This window comes from Lampris incognitus, chromosome 6, assembly GCF_029633865.1.
Source record: "Lampris incognitus isolate fLamInc1 chromosome 6, fLamInc1.hap2, whole genome shotgun sequence".
Taxonomy (NCBI): Eukaryota; Metazoa; Chordata; class Actinopteri; order Lampriformes; family Lampridae; genus Lampris; species Lampris incognitus.
The window spans coordinates 23241743-23268356 of record NC_079216.1 but is presented as its reverse complement, the minus strand read 5'-3'; the positions used below and the strand labels follow the sequence as shown (position 1 = coordinate 23268356).

Here is a 26614-nt window from a genome sequence, read left to right as displayed (position 1 = left end):
AGAAATAGTAAGGGACAGGAGGTTGATAGACTATCACAATATGGACTGAGCAGAGTCTGTTTGTGGCTGAGGGAAATGTACTTAGAAATAGAGCCTCAAAAGATTGGAATTTAGATTCAACTTTAGAAGTTAAATTGAAAATAGGCTTAAATATTTAAGGCGACACCCCATCTAATTTAAGGAGAGGAAAACATTTGTTTTCAGCCATGTTTATACATAACCCAATCATATCAAAACTATGTTCAAGAATCAGATCATTTATTAGTAAGGCTTTGGCTGACAATGATCTGATAATTATGAAAACAAATGTAAGCCTCTTGTTGAAGTGATCAGTAGTAGGCGGAACTTTGGAGCTACCAATAGATGAAATTTGAATTGGAATTAGACACCTTGTATTATTAGTTGACATTTTGGAGATCTTTGCTTTGGGCAATGTGTGTTCACACTTTTGATAACATTAGATGTTTGGTTCTGTAGATTATTAGGTGCTTTGTTGCACATTTAACCATCACCAGTGGTAGGAATGATTATTAGATTATTGTGATTTACATATTTAGGAGAGGAGAGCTCTTAACACTATACCCACCCTTCTCTTATATGGGAGAAACCAGAACTAAGAGAATCATGCCAGCCTGGACATTGCCCAGAATAACAAGGTCTGTGTCAGGTGTTAAACTGAGATCAGATTACATGTTATTTTTTGTCCTTTCACAATGGTCACCATATCAGATTAGGCAATCTTGGTGCCATGCATTCTTGCCATGTCTTGGCCGGGAGACTGGCTGCCTTTTATGATCTTGCGCGAGTTCATAGGTTGTCGGGAAGGAGGTTCCAGAAATTGTAAATCACGGCTACAGAAACTTTGGGTAGTGACCGAAATGGTGAGATCGCAGATACAAGCGGCTGAAATGAATTTCCTCCGTAGAGTGTCTGGGCTCAGCCTTAGAGATAGGGTGAGGAGCTTGGACATCCGGAGGGAGCTTGGAGTAGTGCCGCTGCTCCTTTGCATCGAAAGGAGCCAGTTGAGATGGTTTGGGCATCTGATTAGGACGCCTCCTGGGTGCCTTCCTTTGGAGGTTTACTGGGCACGGCCAACTGGGAGGAGACTCCAGGGTAGACCCAGAACTCGCTGGAGGGACTACATGTCCAATCTGACCCGGGAACGCCTTGGGATCCCCCAGGAGGAGCTGGAGGGCATTGCTGGGGAGAGGGACGTCTGGAGTGCCCTACTTAGCTTGCTGCCACCGCGACCCAACCCCAGAAAAGCGGCTGAAGATGAGATTAGATGAGATGAGATGAGATGAGATGAGATGAGATGAGATGAGATGGCTACAGAAACACTATGTGTGATGCTGGCGGTCTTATGTTCCGAAAAGAAAGGAAAAAAAAACTGTGGATGCTGTTGCGGCTAATGCCACTGGGGAATGATAACCTAGCATAGTTTATCCAGCTACTCACCAGGTTGCTGAAGTGCCTCTGCTATTTCTCGCCAACATTTAGCCTAGACTCTGTCATGGTACTCTCTTGAGGAAATATCAGAAAGTCAGAGGTATTGTTGCCACTGCTCAACGAACCTTTCCTTGGTTTCATTGCTCCACCTGACAGCAGCAACAGCAGCATTGCTTTCTCTTTGCCATATTTACATATGTGTACCAGAGAGCACTCTGTCATCCTATTGGTTCAACATCAAGGAACAAGTCATAGGAGACATCAGACCAGGCAGGAAAATACAAAAAATTCTGACATGCTAGACTTTTCGTCATGGGGCGTCCAATGCACCGCATCGCCATTCTTCAATTATGTCACACTACACAGGCTAAAGACCCCTGTTCGTCATTCCCGATGTTCATAATCAGGCCCGGTGCTGAAAATGTGTCGGTGATGACAAAATCGTCTCAGAATTGGGCTGAATTTGTGTAGTCTGATCCCGGCATTAGGAAGCCAAGACAATCTAACGAGAAGTGGGCTACTAGAACAAACCATTCACGGGCAAAAAACTGTCTGTCTATCTATCTATCTATCTATCTAGATAGATAGATAGATAGATAGATAGATAGATAGATAGATAGATAGATAGATAGATAGATAGATAGATAGATAGATAGATAGATATACAAGTATATTGTGTGAGTGTTTGTCTGAATAGATGTTGAGATTGAAGGGAACTTGCGGAGCCTGGACTGTGTATGGAGGAGGTCTGATCAGGCTGTAATTTTGTCTGCTGGCTTTAATATTAGGTAATGGACTGACCCTAAAAACGGACTATTAAAATATTGAAGTAAGCATCAGGAATACATGATTTGTTGTTTAGTTTGGCTGCAATAAATACACAACATTTGACAGATTGCTTCTCTCTCAAATGTTTTTTCTAAATCAACCCCTGACTTGCTGTGGTCAAAATAAGTTTTGAGGTTTTTGGAGGTGATGTTTTTTTTTCGGCTGGGGGGGTTGTTTGTGGGATCTCCCTTAACATCAAGTAAACTAAAAAGCTTACAGTTACACATACATTAATGTAAAACAGCAAAATAAACAATATTTTGTATGACTTCCACAACAGAGTATAATCAAAGTACAATTTGATGTGTGTGTCTGTGGGCACTAAACCTGTGTTATGAATGTATTTCTATTTTCTCATCTCCAGCCATCTGAAAAGAGATTTCTTAATTCATATACAGTGGGTTGATGCATATCATATATATGGGAAGTCCGATTATTAAATCTCAGGATCTGCAGACAGATGTGATTTTGGGGTTTCAAATATGGCATATGACCTCTTCTGCATGAGTGGCACCTTTCTCTGATGTCAGATTGCCTCTTTGCACAATGACTGATAATGCAGAAATATCAAGGAAAAAAAACTTTCCCGGTTGCCAGACATCTACCTTACAGAAGTGCCAGCAGTGTGGGCTCGGTGTTGAGCTAATGAGAGACTTTTATAGCCCTTCGATGGAACAGTCTGCCATATAATGTCAGTCAGGCAATGAGTCACATGTAGACCCGTCACAACACAACACAACACAACACGACACGAAACAACACAACACAACACAGCACGACCATTCTCTCCCGCTGTTACCTGCATCAACACATGGGCCCCCAAGGGTGTTGGATCCCTTCTCACATGATATGTTTGCAGATACACACTCATAGTCACGCAAGCACAGATATTTACACATATATACTATATGCCTCTGTCTGTCTCCCCCTCTTTCTTCCCCTGTCTCTCTTTTTGCTTTTTACTTTCCTCGATAACTTCGTTCTGCCTATTCTCTTTCCAGACCCCTATGAGGACCATTCAGGCTCTCTACGACTGATCACCATCAAGCCAATGACGGCCCAGCCCACCTACTCCTATCCCTCCCCCTCCTCCCACAGCCAGGACTCTGTGGTCCTCAATGGAGATGTGAGCCTAAACATATGAACCCACACTCAAATACACACAGCAAGAGTAAACAGGCTGGGCACGGACACACAATCTCTCACACACGCAAACACACAGCTGGGATATATACTTAGCACAAAAAGTAAGGAAATTTGTGTTTGGTGGATTATTTCTTTGTTGTAACAATGCCTCTTAGCAATAAATCTTATACCATTGGAAAGCCTGTTTATTTCCCTTTTAAATGGTGCCACATTTGTCAGGAACATGCATTTGTGGGATGAGCAGCAGAGCTGAGTATGTGGGTTGCGCCCATGAAAAATTTGCCAAATCTTCTCTGCCAATGCCAAACAGCTTATTTTGCTGTTGCTATTGACTCTTGTTTTGAGCTTCTGGTACCCCAGGTGCTGACAATCAGCTGCCTGATATAAGATTTATTGCCAAGAAGCATTGTTACAACAAAGAAATAATCTACCAAACACAAATTTCCTTACTTTTTGTGCTAAGTTTAGTTGCATGCGATGGCAAACTGAGTCCAACATCACAAATGTTTGGATAAAAAAACTGTCAACAAAGATGGCATACAAATCATCAATTCTGTGAGTTAGTTTTCTTTTATTATTTAATGGCAGTGTTAATGGGGTTTTTTTGTATTGTATCCCATCTTTCACCCCAGGCACGAACACCATGTGATCATTCCCTTTTCAGGTGTTATTTTTTTCCCCACCTGGGTTTGGGCAAATCCCGCCTCCTGTGTTAGGATGACCACTGATTGGACAGTTTAGATATTGGACAGTTGAGTTTAGTTTTGGTATTCTCCCTAAAGAGGTTAAGTTCAGGTATCTCCCCTTAATCATGGAAAGAAGAAAAAAAATGGAGGTATCAAGAACAGGACTTGTCAGAGTTTGGGTGGAGAATAAAAGAATGTATCTCAAAAGAAACATCGTGTGGGCGTCCGGGTACCGTGGTGGTCTATTCTGTTGCCTACCAACACAGGGATCCCAGTTCGAATCCCCGTGTTACCTCCGGCATGGTTAGGCGTCCCTACAGACACAATTGGCCATGTCTGCGGGCGGGAAGCCGGATGTGGGTATGTGTCCTGGTCGCTGCACTAGCGCCTCCTCTGGTTACTCGGGGCACCTGTTCAGGGGAAGGGGGAACTGGGGGGAATAGTGTAATCCTCCCACACACCACGTCCCCCTGGTGAAACTCCTCACTGCCAGGTGAAAAGAAGCGGCTGGCAACTCCAAATGTATCGGAGGAAGCATGTGGTAGTCTGCAGCCCTCCCCCGGATCGGCAGAGGGGGTGGAGCAGCGACTGGGATGGCTTGGAAGAGTGGGGTAATTGACCAAGTACAATTGGGGAGAAAAAAGTGAAAAATTCCAAAACGAAAGAAAAAAAGAAAGATCTCGTGACCTCTGTGCCTTGTGTGCAGATGTGTCACTTCTGGCCTGGGTGAGGAGATGCCTCCTGGTTGAGTTTGCATGGAGCCTGCAGGTGGAAAACCGTCTAGGTTTTTGGGTTACCATGGGTGTGACGGATGTGCACACCTCAAAAATCTAAATAGCTTGTTGCCCATGTCCACTGGGCTGCTGTACATACATTTTTCCAGTCACCACTCCTCTGTTCTCTTTTTATGGTAAAAGTTGAAAATTAATTTATTTGCTGTTCAGATTACTGACACTTCCACATGGACCTAACTTTATAATAGCTGATTTATGTTTCAAGTCTCCCTAAAAACAGGTAATTTTGTATAGTTTTAAAAATTATCAACCTACTATGCTGTGTACATGTGTAAATAAATTTAAATATTGATTGATATCTTTGCCATTTTTGAGCTGAACTTGATAAAGATAACTACACTGTTGCAAAGGTCAGAGTAAGGCCTTTACTGATTTATGACTGGATTATTCATGATTTGCATGTAAACATGCTCAGTATCAACGCATCACACACACTCACAAATGCACCAAGGGTTAAGCGTATATCTAGCAGACAACACTGGATACTTTGCAGCTTGGTCCCAATTAATCCGAGGAGAAAAAAAAAGACATGTCCAAGGTTGAGCAAATTCTTCTCTGTCATTCCTGGCTAGAGAAGACAGAGATGAATTTTCAATACAAACTGAGATGTCTTTGAACACAGGGAGAGCCATGTTTGAGTTTTTAAATTCGACATATATCAGGTACTCCCTGCTAACCAATGTGTCTCTGCAGGTGAACCATGGTGGACTGAAGCAGAAGTCAGACATTGAACACTACAGGAACAAGCTGCGTCAGAAGGCCAGGAGGAAGGGTTACGGAGAATTCTCTCTGTCCGAGAGCGGGAGCCATGGGTACAGTCACCGGGACAGACACAGTCGACATGACAGTGGGGTCAAGGAGCCAATGACAGCTGAGGAGAAAAGGGCATCCTTTGCAGGGTGTCATAAAAGGTGAGAAACTGAGGACCAGGCACGTCTTTGAAAGTTCTGCATAGTATGTTATGAATCTTTGCTTAAAAGTGAGCTTTAACATATCACGTTAAATTACATCATAGGGGGGACTTCCGGTTATGCGATGTAGGTAGAGGATGCATGGCTGAGGGCTCCCAGTTTACTTTTTGACAAAACTTGTTTTACCTAGCATTTCCTTTGAGACTTTGACAAATAAGGCCTCGTAAGACTTACTTAATATCTTGTGAAATGAGCCACTGTAAACACACCAAACCATTAAGTAGCGTCGACAAAACTCCAGCTAATGCTAACCGTGCATATGCTAACGTTTCCAAGAACGCAGCCGAGAAGCTAGCAGCGTTTGCTAACAACCCTTCGAAAACGACAGAAACCAGAGATACCACAGCTGATATGCTCATTTCCATGGATCAACTGTCTGCAGAATTCGAAAAGCAGAGGAGGTCACTCAGGGATGATGTTTCTTCCCTGATCCAAGAGTCCACTAAACCCCTGCAAGCCTCACTGGACTGGACTCCTTGCAGGCGACAGTGAACTCGTTCCAAAATCGCCTTACCTCTGTGGAGTCTGTAACCAGTGACAACTTTGAACGTTTAACTGCAGCTGAGTCCACCATCAAAACGCTCCGAACCCAAAACCTGTTTCTGCAGGACCGGATCGACGACCTCGAGAACCGATCTCGGAGGGCCAATCTCTGTGTACTGAACATTCCTGAAGGCAGTGAGGACAGTAAAGATCTGGTGAAGTTCATGTCGGAGATGCTGATGCAAATAATGGGTCCTGATGTCTTTTCTGCACCGCCTGAGCTGGAGAGAGCACACCGGACCCCGACCTTCAAATCCGGCCGAGGAACAGCCCCCTGCATGTTCCTGGTTTGCTTTTACAGATTCCAGCAGAAGGAAGTTGCATTGCTCTGGGCCAGGAACCACGAGCTGAAGTAGCAAGGAGCAGTTATAAGAGTTTATCAAGACCTCAGCACAGCACTAACTAAAAAGCGAGCCACATTTAACGGCATCAAACAAGCTGTGTACCAAAAGAACATGCTGTTCCACCTACTGTATCCGGCCCGGCTGCGCGTGATGTACAGAGACGACTCGCACACCTTTGACTCCCCTGGTGAAGCTCAGAAGTTATATGATCAGAAGATAGCTAAAAAGTAGGCTAGTAAAATGGCTGTTTTGAACCACACTGGTTGGAGACTGTTGATTACCTGGACTGATTTGAAAATGGGTAGGGCTGTGTTTACTGTTTGAAAACCCCCTCTCAACAGCCCGGGGACTGAAGGTATGGTCACTCTCACTGTATTATTGCTGGGCTACGTTAACTCGTTTCTGTTCAGCTCACTCATTATAGAGACGTCACCTACCCTCTCTTTTCTTCTTTTTTCTCTCTTTTCTTTTCTTTTTTGTATTGCCATCATAGGTGGTGCTTTCATACGTATATTGATTGCTCAGCTGGCCTACAGATGTTGTTCGGTTCAATCTTTAACTTATTTTTTTCCTTGAGTATGATAAGCTCTTAATATTTCATTGCTGGGAGCCTTTTTTGTTGAAAGAGTCAGGTTGTATTACCGGACGGACTTGGGAATAGGATGTAGCCTGCAGCTTGCCTCAGAGAGAGGAACAAGTATAGGCTCAGTTTTAGTTTCATTCATGTTTGGGATGAGGGACAGGGTTATGGGAAGGGGCACGCCTAGTTTTTTTTTTTAGTTTTTTTACAATGTGTATTTTCTTTTGTTTTCCTTAGAGAGGTTATTCATGAGGCTGTGCATTCTATTACAACCACGTATTTATCTTGTCACTGTCATCACTGTTACTTTGCCATTCCTGGCTAAATATGGAAAATAGAACTATTAAGGCTGGTGTACGGTTCATCAGCTGGAATGTAAAAGGTTTAAACGGACCTGTAAAAAGAGCTAGAATATTCAATCACCTTAAATATTTAAATTGTGAAATTGCATTTCTTCAAGAAACTCACCTGTTTGTTAAAGACCAAGTCAGACTAAGAAAAGGTTGGGTGGGACGTGTTTCACTCGAAATTAAATTCCAGATCACATGGAACAGCTATATTGATACATAAAAAAATTCAGTTCAGTGCATCCACTGTTATTTCAGATCCACAGGGACGCTATGTTATGGTGTCTGGGTTCCTTTTCCACAAACCTGTCATTTTGGTTAATGTTTACGCCCCAATTTGGGATGATGGTAAATTTATAGAAAGAGTCACGTCATTAATACCAGATTTGAACTCACAACAATTGATCTTTGGTGGTGATCTGAACTGTGTAATTAATCCAGTACTAGACCGTTCTAATCCTAAATCCACAACTCCTTCAAAAATGGCCAAATTACTGTCACTCTTTATGGATCAGATAGGAGGTGTCCAGCCTAGGCGTTCCTTATTTCCACAAAATCAATCATTCTCCTTCTTTTCCCCAGTTCATCAATCATATAGTAGAATAGACTATTTCTTCATTGATAGAATGCTTCTCCCCTATGTCACTGAAACTGAATATATGACTATAATTGAATCAGATCACGTCCCTGTGTTACTAGATATCACATTTCCTCTTAACAATTTGGAACACTCTCCTTGGAAATTAGACAAAACTTTATTGTCTGATAAAGCCTTTTGCGTATTGATATCTAAAAAAATTGATGACTTTATTGAATTCAATAAAAAATATAATATTTCCTCATTGTTGCTTTGGGAAACATTGAAAGCTGTTATCAGGGGCGAGATTATGTCTTATTCAGCTAAATTCAATAAGATGCAAAGGCTTAAACAGGACCAGCTCATTAAATCTATAGATACAGTGGATGCTCTGTACTCTACTGCCCCTTCCCCTGAGCTCTTTAAAAGGAAGCGCGACTTCCAAACCCAATATAACTTATCAACTAGAAAGACAGAACGACTCTTACTAAAATCACGTGGATTTGTCTATGAGCAGTGTGAGAAGGCTGGTCGTCTCTTAGCACACCAGCTTAAGTGCCAAGCAGTTGCTCGGCAGATCCCACAAATTAGGAAAGCAAATGGGGAGTTAACTATTAACCCAGGTGAAATTAATGAAACATTCGCCTCATATTACTCAAACCTATATACGTCAGAAGCAACAAGTGACAGTATTGATATGGAAAATTTTTTTGATAATCTCCAGGCTCCTTCTATCAATGCAATTCATAGGGCTGAGACTGAACTCCCACTACAACAGACAGAAATCATTAATGCAATAATGGCGATGCAAAGTGGTAAACTGCCTGGCCCGGATGGGTACCCAATGGAGTTCTTTAAAACATTCTCTAACAAATTGTTTATAATTTTACTCGATATGTTTAATGATTCTCTGTCTCGTGGGTCGCTGCCACAAACACTGACCGAAACATCAGTTACTCTCCTGCTTAAGCCAGGTAAAAATTACACAGAATGTGGTTCATATAGATCCATTTCTCTCCTAAACTGTGACGTGAAGATCCTAGCCAAAGCTCTTGCCCAACGCTTAGAAACCCCAATGCATGAAGTGATATCTGTTGACCAAACCAGCTTCATTTCAGGACGACATTCATTCACAAATATCCGTCGGCTTTTGAATATTATTCACTCTCCTGCGTCCAGTGAGGTACCAGAGGTGGTCATCTCCCTGGATGCAAAGAAGGCTTTTGACAGGGTCGAATGGGAATTTTTGTTCACTTGTTTAAAAAAATGTGGGTATGGTCCTAATTTTATTTCATGGATTAAGCTTTTGTATACTTCACCCAAAGCGTCAGTTGTTACAAATGGTAAACAATCACAATACTTCCAGCTGTCAAGAGTGACCCGTCAGGGTTGCCCACTCAGTCCACTATTATTTGCTTTAGCTATAGAGCCCTTATCCATTACACTTAAATCATTACCATCTGTAAGTGGAATTCATAGAGGAGGAATAGAGCATAGGTTGTCTTTATACGCTGATGATTTATTATTATATGTTTCAGATCCAGTTCTAAGCACACCTCACATTATCCATGCTTTGGAGAGCTTCGGTACATTCTCTGGGTACAAAGTAAACTTTGACAAAAGTGAATATTACCTTGTTAATGACTTGGCTCTTCAAATACAAGATAATGCCTTACCGTTCCAAATGTCTAGAAATGGCTTTAAATATTTGGGCATTAATATCATGAGAGACATGCAAAGGCTTTATCAGGAAAACTTTTCTCCTTTATTTGAGAAATTCAGACTAGACCTGAAAAAGTGGAAGTCACATCACTTGTCCTTGGCAGGAAAAGTGAATTGTCTTAAAATAAATGTACTCCCCAAATTCCTTTATTTGTTTCAATGTATCCCACTTTATCTTCCTAAATCCTTTTTTAAATCCATTGATAAGGTTTTTATTTCATTCATATGGAGTGATAAGATCCCTAGAATACGTATAGAACTACTACAAAGGCCTAAATTACAGGGTGGCTTAGCTCTTCCAAATCTTTGCTCTTACTATTGGGCTGCAAATGTTCAAAAAATTATGTATTGGCTTCACTCGCCAGATACAGACTGGTGTGACTTTGAGGCTACATCTTGTATCTCATCATCTCTCACAGCCCTGGTCACTTCCAGCTCTCCTCTTTCTATTACACACTTTACTAACAACCCAGTCGTCATCAATACCCTCAAGATATGGTTTCAATTTAGACGGAACTTTGGGTTCAAACATTGTCTTAGCATGAGTCCTATATGCAATAATCACCTTTTTCCCCCAGCTAGATTAGACTCTGCATTCACTTTTTTGGCAAAGACAAGGTATTTCTAAATTTAAAGGTATGTACATAAATGGTGTTGGCATGAGTCCTATATGCAATAATCACCTTTCCCCCCAGCCAGATTAGATTGCATTCTCTTTGCAGCAAAGACAAGGTATTTCTAAATTTAAAGATATGTACATAAACAGTGTATTTGCAAGCTTTGATGACTTCAGAGCCATGACCCCAACTTTCCAAACTTATCTTCAATCTCAGGTTTAGATGGTATGCTAGAGATCCCTTTTAATTCTAAAGGACTAATTTCAAGGATACGTGATTGTATAGCTTCTCTTAAAAACATAACTCTTGCTAAGATTAGGGCAGACTGGGCAGCTGAGCTTGGAGAGGACATGGATGAGGACAACTGGAACTGTGCTTTACAAAAAGTGAACGATAATACTTCCTGTGCAAGACTAAGTATAATACAGTTCAAAGTCCTACATCGTGCTCATTTTTCTAAAGCAAGACTAGCTAAGATTTACCCTAATTCAGACTCAGGTTGTGACAGGTGCCATAACACCCCTGCCAACTTAACCCATATGTTTTGGTCATGCCCTGCTCTGACAACTTACTGGTCTATGGTTTTTAAATCACTGTCAGAAGCACTTGATATTGATTTCCAACCCAATGCAGCAGCAGCTATATTTGGAATCACAGGTGGGGAACACCCTATAATGAGGAAAAGCCATTAAACCATCATTGCTTTCACGACACTGCTTGCTCGCAGAAGAATTTTATTACATTGGAAATCAAAACACCCACCTAAACTGTCTATGTTGTTGAGTGATCTGATGCATTTCATACAGTTAGAGAAGATTAAGTACACTCTTAGGGGGTCCAGTGACAATTTTTTCTCCATCTGGGGTCCAATTTTGACATATCTAAGCAAACTAAAAACTTTGCCTGATGACGTAAGATATTTAGTCACCACAAACCACAATAGGCCTATATAACATTTCACAAATAGAAGTGTTTAAACATATTCATTTATTTTTCCTTCCCCATATCTTTATTTTTTTCTTATATACTAGTTACCAGGGATTGTATATTCTAGGGATATACATATTGTGGATATTGTATTTAAATTGTATCGAAATTGTTTCTGCCTTGGACTGATGCAGGCATGTATGACTGCAATCGTGAATATGTATGTACACAGTGACATTAAACATGGCTAAATGTGACCTCTTTCACATGTAAATGTATCTCTTATTATTATTATTGTATATGTGTTATTATCTTATTTTCTTTTTCTGCTTCTCTAGGCGGGTGCACCCCATGTTTTGGTGGGTGGGAAGGGTGGGTGGTTGAGGTGTTTGTGTAAAAGAAAAAAGAAAAATGGTCATAGTCTAATTTCATGCCTATTGTATTTTGCGCTTGTTAACATCTCCAAATAAAAAGATTATTCAAAAAAAATTTACATCATAGGTACTTCTGGCAACCATTGTTGTTACTATAATCATCATTAAAAAATCTATCATTACAAAGGTATCCTGGTATCTGCAATGCTGCTTCTGTGGACAATTTTAAAAGACTACTGAAAACCTACCTTTTTACAAAGGTATAAAAACCAGGTCCAGAAAGTAAATGTCCAAACCGTGTATTTGCTCCAACCATGTTACTAAACTAGCTGATTTAATTAGCTAGTTTTCCCTACCTAGTTGAGGAGTGGTGTTGACTAGAATCTGCTGGTGTAGTGCATGAGTGGAGCAAATACATGGTTTGGACTTTTACTTTCTGGACCTGGTTTTTACACATCTGCCTTTTTACCAAGGCCTATGGTCTGTAGTCTTTTGGCTTTATTTTAATCTTTTTTTTTAATTTAGTGTAAAAGCATCCTTGGGTTCATTGAAAGGCGCTACATAAAACTAAATTATTGTTGTTGGTGGAGGTAGGCTTTCGTTGAACCAGGAGTTCCCCTGTACATGCCCCTGGTTCAGCGACAGCATGCCTTGATCAGGACTGTTAACTGTCCGGGGAGGCCAGTAGCAATTCTGAAGGGAGCTTTCAAGGCAACGGGTTGGGGGGTGCTCTGTGAGCCGCATAGGGAAGACATTGACGGACTCACAGACTGCATCACAGACCACATCATTTTCTGTGTTGACAACTCCCCTGAAGACTTTTTTTTTTGTTTCCTGAACAACTTGCCCTGGGTCACCGAAGGCATTAAGACCCTCTTGAATGAGAAGAAGTGCACCTTCAGTTCAGATGACAAAGAGGAGGCCAAAAGTATTTGGAGAGAGCTGTCTGTGAAAAGCACAGAGGGGAAGGACAGCCACAAGAGGAAGCTGGAGCTGAAGTTCCAACAGAACAACATTACTGAAGTTTGCAGCTGCATGAGGAGCATCACTTGCAAGCAGCACTACAAGAAGACGAGTGGCTAAGTGACAGAGGGCAGCATGGACAAGGCCACCGAGTTGAGTCTCTTTGTCAAAAGATTTGATGGACAGCCCTGATTTCTCTCCCCAAGTAGCTCAACTGTCACCTGCCTGCTCCAAGCATCAGCCCTTCACACACTCATCCACTGCCCATTAAAGCCACTGAAACCTCCCTCGCCTAACTCCACCACTGATACTCACCCTATGACGATCTCCGCTGATCAGGTGAGAAGAGAACTAAAAAGACTTCGACCGGGCAAGGCCGTGGGTCCTGACAGCATCAGCCCAAGGGTGCTCAAGGCCTGTGCCCCCCAGCTGAGCGGAGTGCTCCTGTGTATCTTCAACCTGAGCCTGAGCTTGGAAAGGGTCCCTGTGCTGTGGAAGACATACTGCCTCATGCCTGTACCGAAGAAGATGTAAACCAATGCCTCTTAATGACTACAGACGCTGACCTCCCACATTATGAAGACCCTGGAAAGATTGGTCCTGGTGTACCTCCAGCCACTGGTCAAGCCCTCATTGGACCCCCTCCAGTGCACTTACCAGTCCCGAGTTGGAGTGGACAATGCCATCATCTACCTACTCCACTGCATCTACACCCATTTAGACAGGCCAGGGGGCACAGTGATAATCATGTTCTTTGATTTCCACAGCGCCTTCAATACCATCCAGCCAGCCCTGCTCATCAGAGAGAAGCTGACAGCGATGCAGATGGACAATACCCTAGTGTCCTGGATTACAGATTACTTTACCGTATGGCCACAGTTTGTGTGTTTGTAGAACTGTGTCAAACATGGCTGTGGGCAAGAACAGAGGCCCTGCAGGGTACAGTCCTGTCTTTCTTCCTTTTCATCCACTGCACCATAGACATCAAGTACAACACAAGAGTCCTGCCACGTGCAGAAGTTATCTGATGACTCTGCAGTTGTTGGATTTATGAGGGAAGGAGATAAGACTGAGTACAGGAGGTTGGAGGACAGTTTTGTTGACTGGTGTGAGCTTAACCATTACAGCTCAACATCAGCAAGATAAAGGAACTGGTTATGGACTTGAGATGAGCCAAAGCTCCAGTAACCCCTCTCTCCATCCAGTGGGTGGAAGTGGAGGTTGTTCAGGACTACAAGTACTTGGGTGTCCACTTGGACAGTAAGCTGGACTGGACAGAGAACACTGAGTCGCTCTACAAGAACTGCAGCAGAGTTAAAGCAGTTGATGCCAACAACCTCAGCAAACTGATCAGGAAGGACGGGTCTGTCCTGTGGGGGAACCTTGACATCCTGGCTGCTAATGGAGAGAAGCAAACTCCTGACCATCTTGGACAATGTCTTCCAACCCATCCGCAGTGCACTTGTGAGACAGAGGAGCACATTCAGTGACAGACTCTAAACACCAAAGTCCTCCACTGAACACCACAACAAATCCTTCTTAGCTGTGGCCATTAAACTCTACAACTCCTTTGTCAAAGGGAGGACCTCAGTGAGCCTTTGGGGTGATTTTGGAGACCTGATCTTTTTGTACTCATCCTCCACACACACTTGTTTACATTTTTACTATTCTCATTGTTTTTATTTTTCATGTTCCATTTATTATTATTTTATATTATATATAATCAATATCCATGTGCAGCTTTGTCACCTTATGTACAGTTTTATTGCTTTTATCACCAAGCAGCACTGTTACTTCAGCTCAATTTTTTCTACTTTTCATCTAGTCTTATTTTTGCTGCCTTGCTCATTTGACTGTTGTTTTTTTTCTTTCTTAAACTTGGGTACCTCTGAGTGTTTTGAGCAACTGTAACAGAAACAGTTTCCCTTGTGATTAATAAAGTTTTTTGAATTTGAATCTGAATCTGAATCTAAAGCTTTTCGAGACAAAATACTCAGCATCCATTTTGAGAAGAACAGCCCAAAGTGTGGTTTCTTTATCAACAGTGTCAGTAATGCTTTCCATTTCTATATCTGCCCAACAGATACTCCCATCCTAGGGAGCCCACTTACTGGAGCCGTCAGTCTCTGAGCAGCCCAAGCCCGGTGGAGACAGAGATGGATCTGCTGGTGTTGAGAGAGAGATCCCGAAGAGGCATCCGCAACAATGGCTATGATGTGAGTGGATGCAAAAGGATTGAGTAAGATGGACTTGATGAATTTAACATTGTTAGAGATCCATGTGGACTGCACACTATAATAATGATTATAATTTGACTAAATTGATGGATGGATGGATTGATGGATGGAAGGTTTGATAGAGTGATTGGAGAGGTGGATGGAGCAGAACTGAAGAGGGACTAACATATGCATATGGTAGAATCTTTCTTTCTTTTCTACCTACTCACCTCCCTGCCAAAGGTTAACCAAAGCTGTCACTTTATCAAAATAATAACCTGTAAACTACAATAGTACTAAATCCTCCGGGCCCATCTCTCTCTCTCTCTCTCTCTCTCTCTCTCTCTCTCTCTCTCTCTCTCTCTCTCTCTCTCTCTCTCTCTCTCTCTCTCTCTCTCTCTCTCTCTCTCTCTCTCTCTCTCTCTCTCTCTCTCTCTCTCTCTCTCTCTCTCTCTCTGCTCTCTCTCTCTACTGCATGCTGGGAGGTTTGGTGTGTGGGCATGAGTGAGGGTGGTGGTTGGGAGATTGGCGCAGAGTTTGAATTGTTCATTGTCCTTTTTTTCGGAGTTTCTCCTGTATACTTCATCTGTCCTGTGTGCATGATCAGGTAAGCTTTCTCAATACTTTTTAACGAGTGTTGACCGAGTGTTCAGTGGTTTTGTCAGGTGCTTTTCGGGAGGAATGGCATCCTCCGAGACGCCACCTCCATCTATCTGGCAGGGAGTAAGCATAGTCCTGCCACATAGTAATCTCACCGTGGAAGAGGTTCTGTTGGCTGTCGGTGAAGAGGTAGGACATGAGAAGATATCTTTTTTACACTGCTAAAAAAAATGAGCTGAAGAAATATCATCAGGATCAATTTATCATTGGTGGGGATTTCAGCTCCCCCATACACTTAACAGTGGACAGGACAAGTGAGGAACCCCACCCACACTCATCTCAGAGATTTAACAGTATCATCACACACTTAGATCTGTTGGGTCAAACAACCGCAATCCAGACAATACACATGGGTGAAGGTCAGCAATAACAGGGTGAGCACAGCAAAACTAGACAGGATCTACATTTCCCAAAGTCTTAGCTCCAGATTAGTTCACAGTAACACAAGTCCAGTTGGTGTCACTGACCATCACTTTGTCAGCATAGATTTGATCTTTTCACCGGGTGAAAGGGTTAAATCCTACTGTTTTTTTAACAAGCTCCTGCAAGACAGTACTTTCTGCCAGTTTTGAGCACTTTGGAAGCAGTGGAAAATTAAAAAAGTGTGTGTGTATGTGTGTGTGTGTGTGTGTGTGTGTGTGTGAGAGAGAGAGAGAGAGCGAGAGAGAGAGAGAGAGAGAGAGAGAGAGAGAGAGAGAGAGAGAGAGAGAGAGAGAGAGAGAGAGAGAGAGAGAGAGAGAGAGAGAGAGAGAGAGAGAGAGAGAGGACTATATATGGCCTTAGAAACTGTTCTATCACACCCTTAAAGTCAGCAGACAGACTGACAACCCTGAAAGACCAGAAGCGGATCCTTGCAAGGTGGGCTGAACATTTTGAAGCCCTACTTAGCCAGCACTCACCAACCAACCAATCCATCCTGGAAGAGCTGTCAACTCGTCCATCCATCCCAGACCTTGACCACTCACCAACTTTTCAGGAAGTACTTGTAGCCATTAACTCCCTCAATTACAATAAGTCCCCTGGCAGTGATGGTATCTCAGCAGAACTCCTAAAACAAGGAGGATATTTGTGCACCAAAATGATATATCAGTACATCCTGCAGGTCTGGGACCAGGAGAGTGTCCCTCAACAATGGAGGGATGCTAAAATTGTCACCCTGTACAAAAACAGGGGGACAAGTCCATCTCTGGCCACAGCCGTGGCAAAGGTCATGATATGCAGGATGGTGGTGCACTTAACAGAACATCTGCTGCCAGAGTCACAGTGCGGGTTCAGGAAGAACAGGAGTACTGTGGATATGATTTTCATAGTAAGACAGCTACAAGAAAAGTGCCGCGAACAACATCAGGACCTTTTTATATAAATTTATTTCTGATTTTTCCCTTTTTCCCCCAATTTACTGGCCAATCGATCCCTATTTTAATTCAAACAACCACCCTCGTACTGTATGCCTTTGCCAACTGCATCTCTCCGGCCGGCAGTCTTGAAGGAGATGCCTCGCCACTTCCGTGACAAGGCGACTCCAGGCCGAACCACTTTTTCCCACACACATAGAGACGCATTCATGTGACGAACACAAGCCGACTCTGCCCCCTCCCGAAGATAGCGTTGCCAATTATTGCTGCTTCATCGAGTCCAGCCATAGTCAGGTCTGACGAGACCGGGGCGCGAACCCCAGTCCCCAGTGGGCAACTGCATCGACACAAAGCCGAAGCTTAGACCGCTACACCACCGCGGACCCACAACATCAGGACCTTTCATGGCTTTTGTCGACCTCTCCAAAGCTTTTGACACTGTGAATCGAGAGCTACTGTGGAAAATCTTGAGAAAGTTTAGCTATCCAAGCAAATTTGTGAACATCCTATCACAGTTCCATGATGGGATGGTGGCACAGGTGGCCATAGGAGGACAGGAATCGGTGCCCTTTAATGTATGCACTGGAGTGAGTCGCCACCTGCTTCTTTTCACCTGAAAGTGAGGAGTTTCACCAGGGGGACGTAGCACATGGGAGGATCACACTATTCCCCCCAGTTCCCCCTCCCCACCGAACAGGCGCCCCAACCGACCAGAGGAGGCGCTATTGCGGCGACCAGGACACATACCCACATCCGGCTTCCCACCCACAGACACGGCCAATTGTGCCTGAAGGGATGCCTGACCAAGCCGGAGGCAACACAGGGATTTGAACCGGTGATCCCCATGTTGGTAGTCAACGGAATAGACCACCACGCCAACCGGACACCCCGACAGGGAAGTTGTTTTTGTAAATGATTTGATGGAGCCACACTAATGATGCCTGAAAATTTATTGTTTTTTAGCTTACCAGTTCATGAAAAAATCTTTTTAATGTCATGTAATAAAAGTTGTGTTAAAAGTCATTCTCTCTCTCTCTCTCTCTCTCTCTCTCTCTCTCTCTCTCTCTCTCTCTCTCTCTCTCTCTCTCTCTCTCTCTCTCTCTCTCTCTCTCTCTCTCTCTCTCTCTCTCTCTCTCTCTCTCTCTCTCAGCTTCAGAATGCTGAGTTCCAACCAAGAGGATTAGTGAATTACCTTTGAATGAACTTCATAAATTTGTAGCATATTTGAAGAGGAGTCAAGGTAGTGGAGAAAGATTAGATAAAGGGTAGAATCCTTCAAACGGAAGACTGCAAAGTAGGAACAAAGGAAGAAAGATAGAGCAAAAAAAAGGAATAGAAAGGATGGAGACAAAAAGATGAACGGTAAAAGGGGAGGCGGAGTGAGAGAGCAGTTTCTGTTGTGTGTCTTGCATGCAGCACTGCAGCAGCAGCAGCTGTGATGTTGAATGTCAATGACTGAATATGATTACACCTGTTCACCTGCCCCGACGGGACACCTGACAGCAGCCTCCTGCTTCTGATGCCCACTGTCTTTTGAAATGGCACGCAGATGTGTATGTGTGCGTGTGCACGTGTGTGTGCATTGGTATCAGGGTTTGATATATAGTCCTATCTTGTGTTCTAGTAATTGTGTGTTCATGCCTTCATAATGCTGCTGTAAGCAAAAAGTGAGAACAACAGGTACTACGTACAGGAAATCAGGAACACTATATTTGTCATTTAATTTCATGCAGTATGTCTGCATAGAGAATAAAGCTCCCATGTATGTGATGATGTATATATGAGTTTGTATTTGTCTGTATGTGTGTTTGTATACATATCATAATCTATGTTATGCATGAGTGTGTGTGTGTATATATATATATATATATATATATACACTGCTCAAAAAAATAAAGGGAACACATAAGCAATGCAATGTAGCTCCAAGTCAATCACACTTTTGAGATATCAACCTGTCCAGTTAGGAAGCAACACTGATTTGTGAATCAATTTCACCTGTTGGTAAATTGTCTAATTTCCACCAGGTGGAAATTAGACAATTTGCAAGACAACCCCTATAAAAGGAATGGATTTGCAGGTGGTGGCCACAGACCATTTGCCTGTCCTCATCTTTTCTGGCCGATCTTTGGTTAGTTTTTCATTTTGCTAGTGCCCTCACCACTAGAGGTGGCATGAGGCGGTATCTGCAACCTACAGAAGTTGCTCAGGTAGTGCAGCTCATCCAGGATGGCACATCAATGCGTGCTGTGGCAAGAAGATTTGATGTGTCTCCCAGCACAGTGTCCAGAGCATGGAGGAGGTACCAGGAGACAGGCCAGTACACCAGGAGACGTGGAGGGGGCCGCAGGAGGACAACAACCCCGCAGTAGGACCGCTATCTGGTCCTTTGTGCAAGGAGGAACAGGAGGAGCACTGCCGGAGCCCTACAAAACGACCTTCAACAGGCCACTAATGTGCAGGTTTCTGCTCAAACAGTGAGAAACAGAATGCATGAGGATGGTATGAGGGCCCGACGTCCACAATTGGGGCCTGTGCTCACAGCCAAACACCGTGCAGCCCGATTGACCTTTGCCAGAGAACATCTTGGTTGGCAGATTCGCCATTGGCGCCCTGTGCTCTTCACAGATGAGAGCAGGTTCACACTGAACACATGTGACAGATGTGAGAGAGTCTGGAGACGCTGTGGAGAACGTTCTGCTGCCTGCAACATCCTCCAGCATGACCGGTTTGGCGGTGGGTCAGTGATGGTCTGGGGAGGCATATCCTTGGAGGGCCACACAGACCTCTACGTGCTAGCCAGAGGTACCATGACTGCCATTAGGTACCGGGATGAGATCCTCAGACCCATTGTCAGACCATATGCTGGTGCAGTGGGCCCTGGGTTCCTGCTCATGCATGACAATGCTCATCCTCATGTGGCCAGAGTGTGTCAGCAGTTCCTGTATGTCGAGGGCATTGATGCTATGGACTGGCCTGCACGTTCCCCAGACCTGAATCCAATCGAGCACCTCTGGGACATCATGTCTCATACCATCCGCCAACGCGATGTCGCACCACGGACTGTCCAGGAGTTGACCGATGCCCTGATCCAGGTCTGGGAGGAGATCCCTCAGGAGACCATCCGTCGTCTCATCAGGAGCATGCCCAGACGTTGTAGGGAGTGCATACAGGCACGTGGAGGCCACACACACTACTGAGCCTCATTTTGAATCGTCTTGAAGAATTTCCACAGAAGTTGGATCAGCCTATGTTCTCATTTTCCACTTTGATTTTGAGTATGATTCTGAATCCAGACCTTAATGGGCTAATGATTTTGATTTCCATTGATCATTCTTAGGTTATTTTGCTCTAAACACATTCCTCTGTCTAATAAATAAAGATTTTCAGCTGAAATATTTCATTCATCGAGGTCTATATTGTGTTTTTAGGTGTTCCCTTTAATTTTTTGAGCAGTGTATATATACATGTATATATAAAGCAAGAGTGTATGTTTGTATGTTTGCTTAAAACTCCAGAAATACTCATTGTAGAACAAAAAGAAAGGTATCTTTACAGGACTTTCCAAGGATTGCACAGGTCAAAAAATATTTCTAAAATTTGATTCATTTGCGAAATAGGCATTCCAACGATGCTTTGTGGAGACTTCCGGCAAATCCTTCCAGTGGTCAAGGGAGGCACTACACCTATCATTGTCAATGCTAGCCTGAAGGCACGCAATTTGGTTTACCCTGAGGCGCTTGAGCACTGAGCAATTAATATACACATTAGCAAAGAAGCTTGATGAATGGATTGAAAATTATGACATTTGATAATTGTGTTAATAAGATTCATTTATTCGACATTCGCGTATCACATGTATCATCATAAATTATCCTGTATTTCATCATCGATTATATCATAAAGATCAGATCGTCTTGGCTGTTTTGGTGAGAACATTATATATATAGCGTTTTTTGTTTTTTGGTTTGTTTTTTTTCCAGAAACCATCAATGGTGTTGGTAAGAGTGCTCAACAAATGAGGAGTGGAATATTAAAATAGAATATTAAGATAGAATATTAAGCCACCTTGGCAGCTGATGAGTGTATGGCACATGAAACAGGCTTGTTCTGCTATGGATTAAAGTTTTTTTCCCCTACATCTATCTTTATATGTGTGTATATATATATATATATATATATATATATATATATATATATATATATATATATATAAAAATGACGGCACGGTGGTGCAGTGGTTAGCGTGGTCGCCTCACAGCAGGAAGGTCCTGGTTTCGAGCCCCGGGTTAGTCCAACCTTGGTGGGTCTTCTCGGGTCATCCTCTGTGTGGAGTTTGCATGTTCTCCCTGTGTCTGCGTGGGTTTCCTCTGGTTGCTCCGGTTTCCTCCAACACAGTCCAAAGACATGTAGGTCAAGTGAATCGGCCGTTCTAAATTGTCCCTAGGTATGAATGGGTATGTGTGTGTGTATTTGTGTATGTGTGTGTGTGTGTGTGTGTGTGTGTGTGTGAGTGCTATGATGGCCTGGCAGCCTGTCCAGGGTGTCTCCCTGCCTGCCACCCATTGACTGCTGGAATAGGCTCCAGCATCCCTGTGACCCTGAGAGCAGGATAAGCGGTTCAGATAATGGATGGAATTACATCTTATTTCTGTCTTCTCTCTGGTGTATCTGTACATGACTATAAATCCATAAAGCAAATGACCAGATTTGCAGAAGCTGGCATAGAAACAGTGTGTATACCATAACAAAATATGTCGCTAGCTAAAATACTTGATGCAGCTGTGAGTTTTCGATAGCAGGCTCTCTTGGCACAGATTCAGGACTGTGTTGGAGACTCCTAAATGCCAGCTGTGTGTGTGCTGTACAGGGTGAACCAGAACCTTTCGAGGAGACTAACGTGGACCGTCTCATGAGCTCGCTGGGCTACGGCGGTGGGTCTACTGGAACCGGGAACAGCAGCCTGGGGGTCAAAGCTCACCGTGGCTCCGATTCCTCCACACTCAGCTCGCAGCCGTCTATCGATGAGGTCCGCTCGCAGATGCACATGTTACTAGGCAACGCCTTCAGCCTAGCACCCCCGGACCATGCCCCCCCCTCCCCTCCAACCAAGTAATTTTGTGTTTTGTTAAGATCTTTTTTCTATGTCTCAGATTATTTACAGTGGGATGGTGAGAGACAGTAGCTCGTGTGGCAGATGTACAGTCAGAGGTTTTAATAACCCCAGTTTCTCATGGTTTGTATTCCTCTTTTCTCTCTTAAAGGATAATTCTGTTTTTTCACGGCCAGGGTGCTACTTTCATAGTATTCGCCATCTTTTATATCGGATTTGATATCATCTGTATTTCACCGGCTTCATTGTGGGGGTCGCAGTTGCAGAACCACCTCAGAATGCGATCATCAGACATCTTTCATCAAGTCCAGCCAAACCCACTTACCTAAACCCTGTGTGTGGAAGTGAAAACAAAAGTGAACATTAACATTTTTTGCCTGAAATGTCCAATATTACCACTGGTTGATTGCATTACTGAGCTACTTCGAAGTTCAGTTGACAGGAAAGAGAGACCTGTTCTTATCCTAGGCAGTAGTGGCCATTACTAAACTACCTGGCCAGCACAAGTAAGAAGTCATAGATAATGGCAACTCATGTACACAGTCTAACAGAGGCACAAGGATTTTTTGTTGTTGTTGAAAGTACAGGTTTAAGGGTCATATTCTATGTCACCATATGACGCCCGCTGTAATTCAGTGTCCAGCAGTGGTACCCTGTCCAAAATCACCAAAATGAAACCAGCGATTAAAATTATAACAAAACTGATATACACAATGGAAGAAACTATAGAAATAAGACCTAAGTGGTTAAAAAAACGGAATTATCCTTTTTTCATTCTTTGTGTTGTTGATGCTGAGCCTCCCACCAAGTCAAATTCCTTGTCCTCTGCAAACTTGGCTCGGAAAAATCTTGAACCTGAACTTGACCTTCAGGCCATTCTTCTTATTAGTGTGTTTGGTGTCCAAACGATTTGTGTGTGTGTGTTTTTTATGTTCCTGTCATGACCTTCAACTCTCTGACCAACAGCCGCCACCACCATCATCACCATGCCCACAGCGCTTACAACCCGTCCCACACCAGCCACTACAGCGAGGGGGTGACCAGCGCCCCAGGGACCATGAACCACCCCTGTGTGGGCAGGCAGAGGAGCGCCGCCGGATATGAGGACATGCACCAGTGTAGCCTGCCCAAGCCGGTAAGTACCTCCAACTACTGCTGAGGCATAGAGTCGAATAGAATAGAATAGAGTGCCTGTATGATAATCAACAACAAAAGGCAGATAAGGGCAGTGATGAGACTCTTTCCATCAAGGCTTAGAAATCCTTTTATAACCGATCCGATGCTCCTTCATCTGTACATCCCCATTATGAAGTGAATTTCAGAGGCGAAATAAACAAGAGCTTTTAGTTTTCATCTGTTTTTGTTTTTTTGGGGGGGGTATTTTTACCCCCTATTTCTTCCCAATTGTACTTGGCCAATTACCCCATTCTTCTGAGCCGTCCCGGTTGCTGCTCCACCCCCTCTGCTGATCCGGGGAGGGCTGCGGACTGCCACATGCCTCCTCCGATACATGTGGGAGTCGCCAGCCGCTTCTTTTCACCTGACAGTGAGGAGTTTCACCAGGGGGACGTAGCATGTGGGAGGATCATGCTATTCCCCACAGTTCCCCCTCTCCCCTGAACAGGCGCCCCGAACGACCAGAGGAGGCGCTAGTGCAGCGACCAGGACACATATCCACATCTGGCTTCCCACCTGCAGACACGGCCAATTATGTCTGTAGGGACGCCCAACCAGGCCAGGGGTAACACGGGGATTCAAACCAGCGATCCCCATGTTGGTAGGCAATGGAATAGACCGCTACACCAACCAGACGCCCCTGTTTTCGTCTGGTTTTAATCTGACCACTTCACTGAATTCAGAGACAAGCTGGTTCTAATGTTTGGTCAGTGTCAGTGTTCAGTAATACCAGTCTGGATGTTAGTTATACATAACCCTTCTCTTTCTGACCGGTCTCTCATGAATTCCTCTGTCCTTGTCTGTCCGTATCTGGTTATTAGTATTATATTGTTGAAGTGTTGTTATAATCACAGCACTCATGATTAATGATTTTTTTCAACTGTTTAAATACTGAATACTGCTGAGTGGCTCTGTGTAGAAATAAGCTACATACTTCAATAAATGTTGTCATATTTATTAAATATATGTAATTTTTTTTAGATATATCTATCTATGTACATATCACAGAAAGGTGAATCAGTTCATCTGGACACAACATTTATTGAGAGAAACGTTTCATCACTCATCTGAGTGACCTCCTCAGTCTCACCTGACTGGAGGTATCCCCACCCTTATAAACAATACAGTGGCAGGACAACCCAAACCAACGACTGGTTTCATATGCAAATTACCGTGACCATTAACTAGAGTTTCACTGGCATTGAGACGTGTATTTTCCAAACACCACTCTAAGTTACTTTTAAACCCCAAAACACACTGCGCCAGAAGTTGGTCCACCCCAAGGATCGGGTCCTCCGGCACAAACAGAGCAATATAGTGTACGTTGGTAAGGGGCCAGGAGGATTGCCATGACTTGTACATCAGGGAAACCACACAGACGCTGGCCAAGAGGATGACACAACACAGGAGAGCTAACACGTCAGGCCAGGACTCCACAGTCTACACCATCTACAGACCAGTGGCCACTCTTTCAAGGATGAGGATGTGCACATCCTTGATAGGGAGGCATGCGGGTTTGAACAGGGAGTCAAAAAGGCTATCTATGTGAAGAGGGGGTGACCATCCTTGAACCGGGGGGGGGGGGCTTAAGAGTACATCTGTCACCATCTTACAATGCTGTGATTGCAACTATTCCATGATCCTCTGTGAATAGTACACATGGCCATTTTAACTCTAGTTAACGCTCACGCCTATTTACATATGAAACTGGTCGTTGGTTCGGGTTGCCCTGCCTCTGTATTGTTTATAAGGGTGGGGACACCTGCAGTCAGTTGAGACTGAAGAGGTCACTTAGATGAGTGATGAAACGTTTCTCTAATAAACGTTGTGTCCAGATGAACTGATTCACCTTTCTGTGATTTTCTTACCTGGATTACTGAGCATGCATCATGACCTATGTGTATGTAATTTTGTCTCTGTACCGTGAAATGCTGCTGCTGCTGTTGCTGCAGGGTTTCAGGTTCACCCAACTTCCTGACATGGGCATTGGGCCTCCTCCACCTCTGATCCCCTCACGACCAGCACCACCTACTGTAACCTCACTACGACGGTACAATGCCTACACAACATGCACACGCTTATGACATGCATGCAACCTACAGGCAAACACATCAAATTATTAAGACAAAATCTGTAAACCACTGAAGCTCCTTTGCTGTTCAGAGAGCATTTTATTGCATTGGTGAGTCGTCAGGGGTTATCTGAGTAAGCTGCGCTGGCTGCAACACTTGTTTTATGTCGAGCATATGGTGCGTAATTACATTTCTTGGGCAAACTTGATGGATGTGTGCGTGTGCTGCATGGGTAAATGTTACCAGAACACACCTCTCTGCCAGTCACGTTGCATCGTCAGGGTTAGTCATTCAGTATATTAAAAGTATAAATCTGAAATGGGGAAGGCACTGGATTATGTGGTCCAAATACTAGTTCTTGTTGATCAAAATTGATCAAAATCAAAATTACTTGAACTGAAAGACCTCGACATCCACATGCTATCTTTCCTCTCACTCTCTGTCTGGATACGGGTTGCAAGGCTCCTATGTTAGTCTGCTCTGCATCATTTGGACCAAGCAGCTCCTTCATTTAAATGCGGCTGCTGTGTTCACTGCGTTGCCGGGCTCCTCAGGACTGCAGCGAATGACAGACTGTGAAGCTCTTTGGATTGCATAGTGAGGCATGTTCTCCACCTAGTGGTGAAACATCAGATACAATATAATACCTCTAAGTAGGGAACACCACTGAGAAGCAATGTGTTGCAGCATGCCAGAGACAAGCTGAGCAACAGAACGTCATAAACTGAGCTGGACAACCATTCCTCTTATGTAAATAAAACCCTTATTGTTTATGATATATTACACAGGCATCTATGTTGGCATCACAGTCATCAAAAAGTTAACAATATTATTTTAATTAATCTAATTAGCGATTTTAATTCGGAATACTTTTCATAATAATTGGTCAAAATCTTTCTACATCATGACAGATACCATGTTAATAGATGCACTGAGAATAAAACCTGGTCTCTGTACCCTAGCTGTTCTGACCAGAGACAGAACGTGTTCCTCATCAGCCAATCAGGAGAGTTCTTTGCAAGCTGGTGTCTGCATTGGGCCCCACTTGCTATCGATCAGTTTACGCATTCACAAGGCTCTTAGTCAAAAGTGAGGGGGTGGATTCTTTTGCAGGATGTTTTCAAAATATAGATAGCTCTTCCTAACTTCCACCC

At 43.5% G+C, this 26614-nt stretch overlaps 1 protein-coding gene across 1 annotated transcript in view; it reads left to right on the top strand.

Annotated features, from left to right (window-relative positions):
• kiaa1549la (KIAA1549-like a) overlaps window positions 1-26614 on the top strand; it is a 183128-nt gene that overhangs the window by 132943 nt on the left and 23571 nt on the right. The window contains exons 15-21 of the mRNA XM_056282372.1: window positions 3279-3403; window positions 5597-5814; window positions 14952-15084; window positions 21970-22211; window positions 22285-22287; window positions 23179-23347; window positions 25341-25438. Of these exons, the coding sequence (XP_056138347.1) occupies window positions 3279-3403; window positions 5597-5814; window positions 14952-15084; window positions 21970-22211; window positions 22285-22287; window positions 23179-23347; window positions 25341-25438 (988 nt within the window). The remainder of the gene's footprint in view (window positions 1-3278; window positions 3404-5596; window positions 5815-14951; window positions 15085-21969; window positions 22212-22284; window positions 22288-23178; window positions 23348-25340; window positions 25439-26614) is intronic.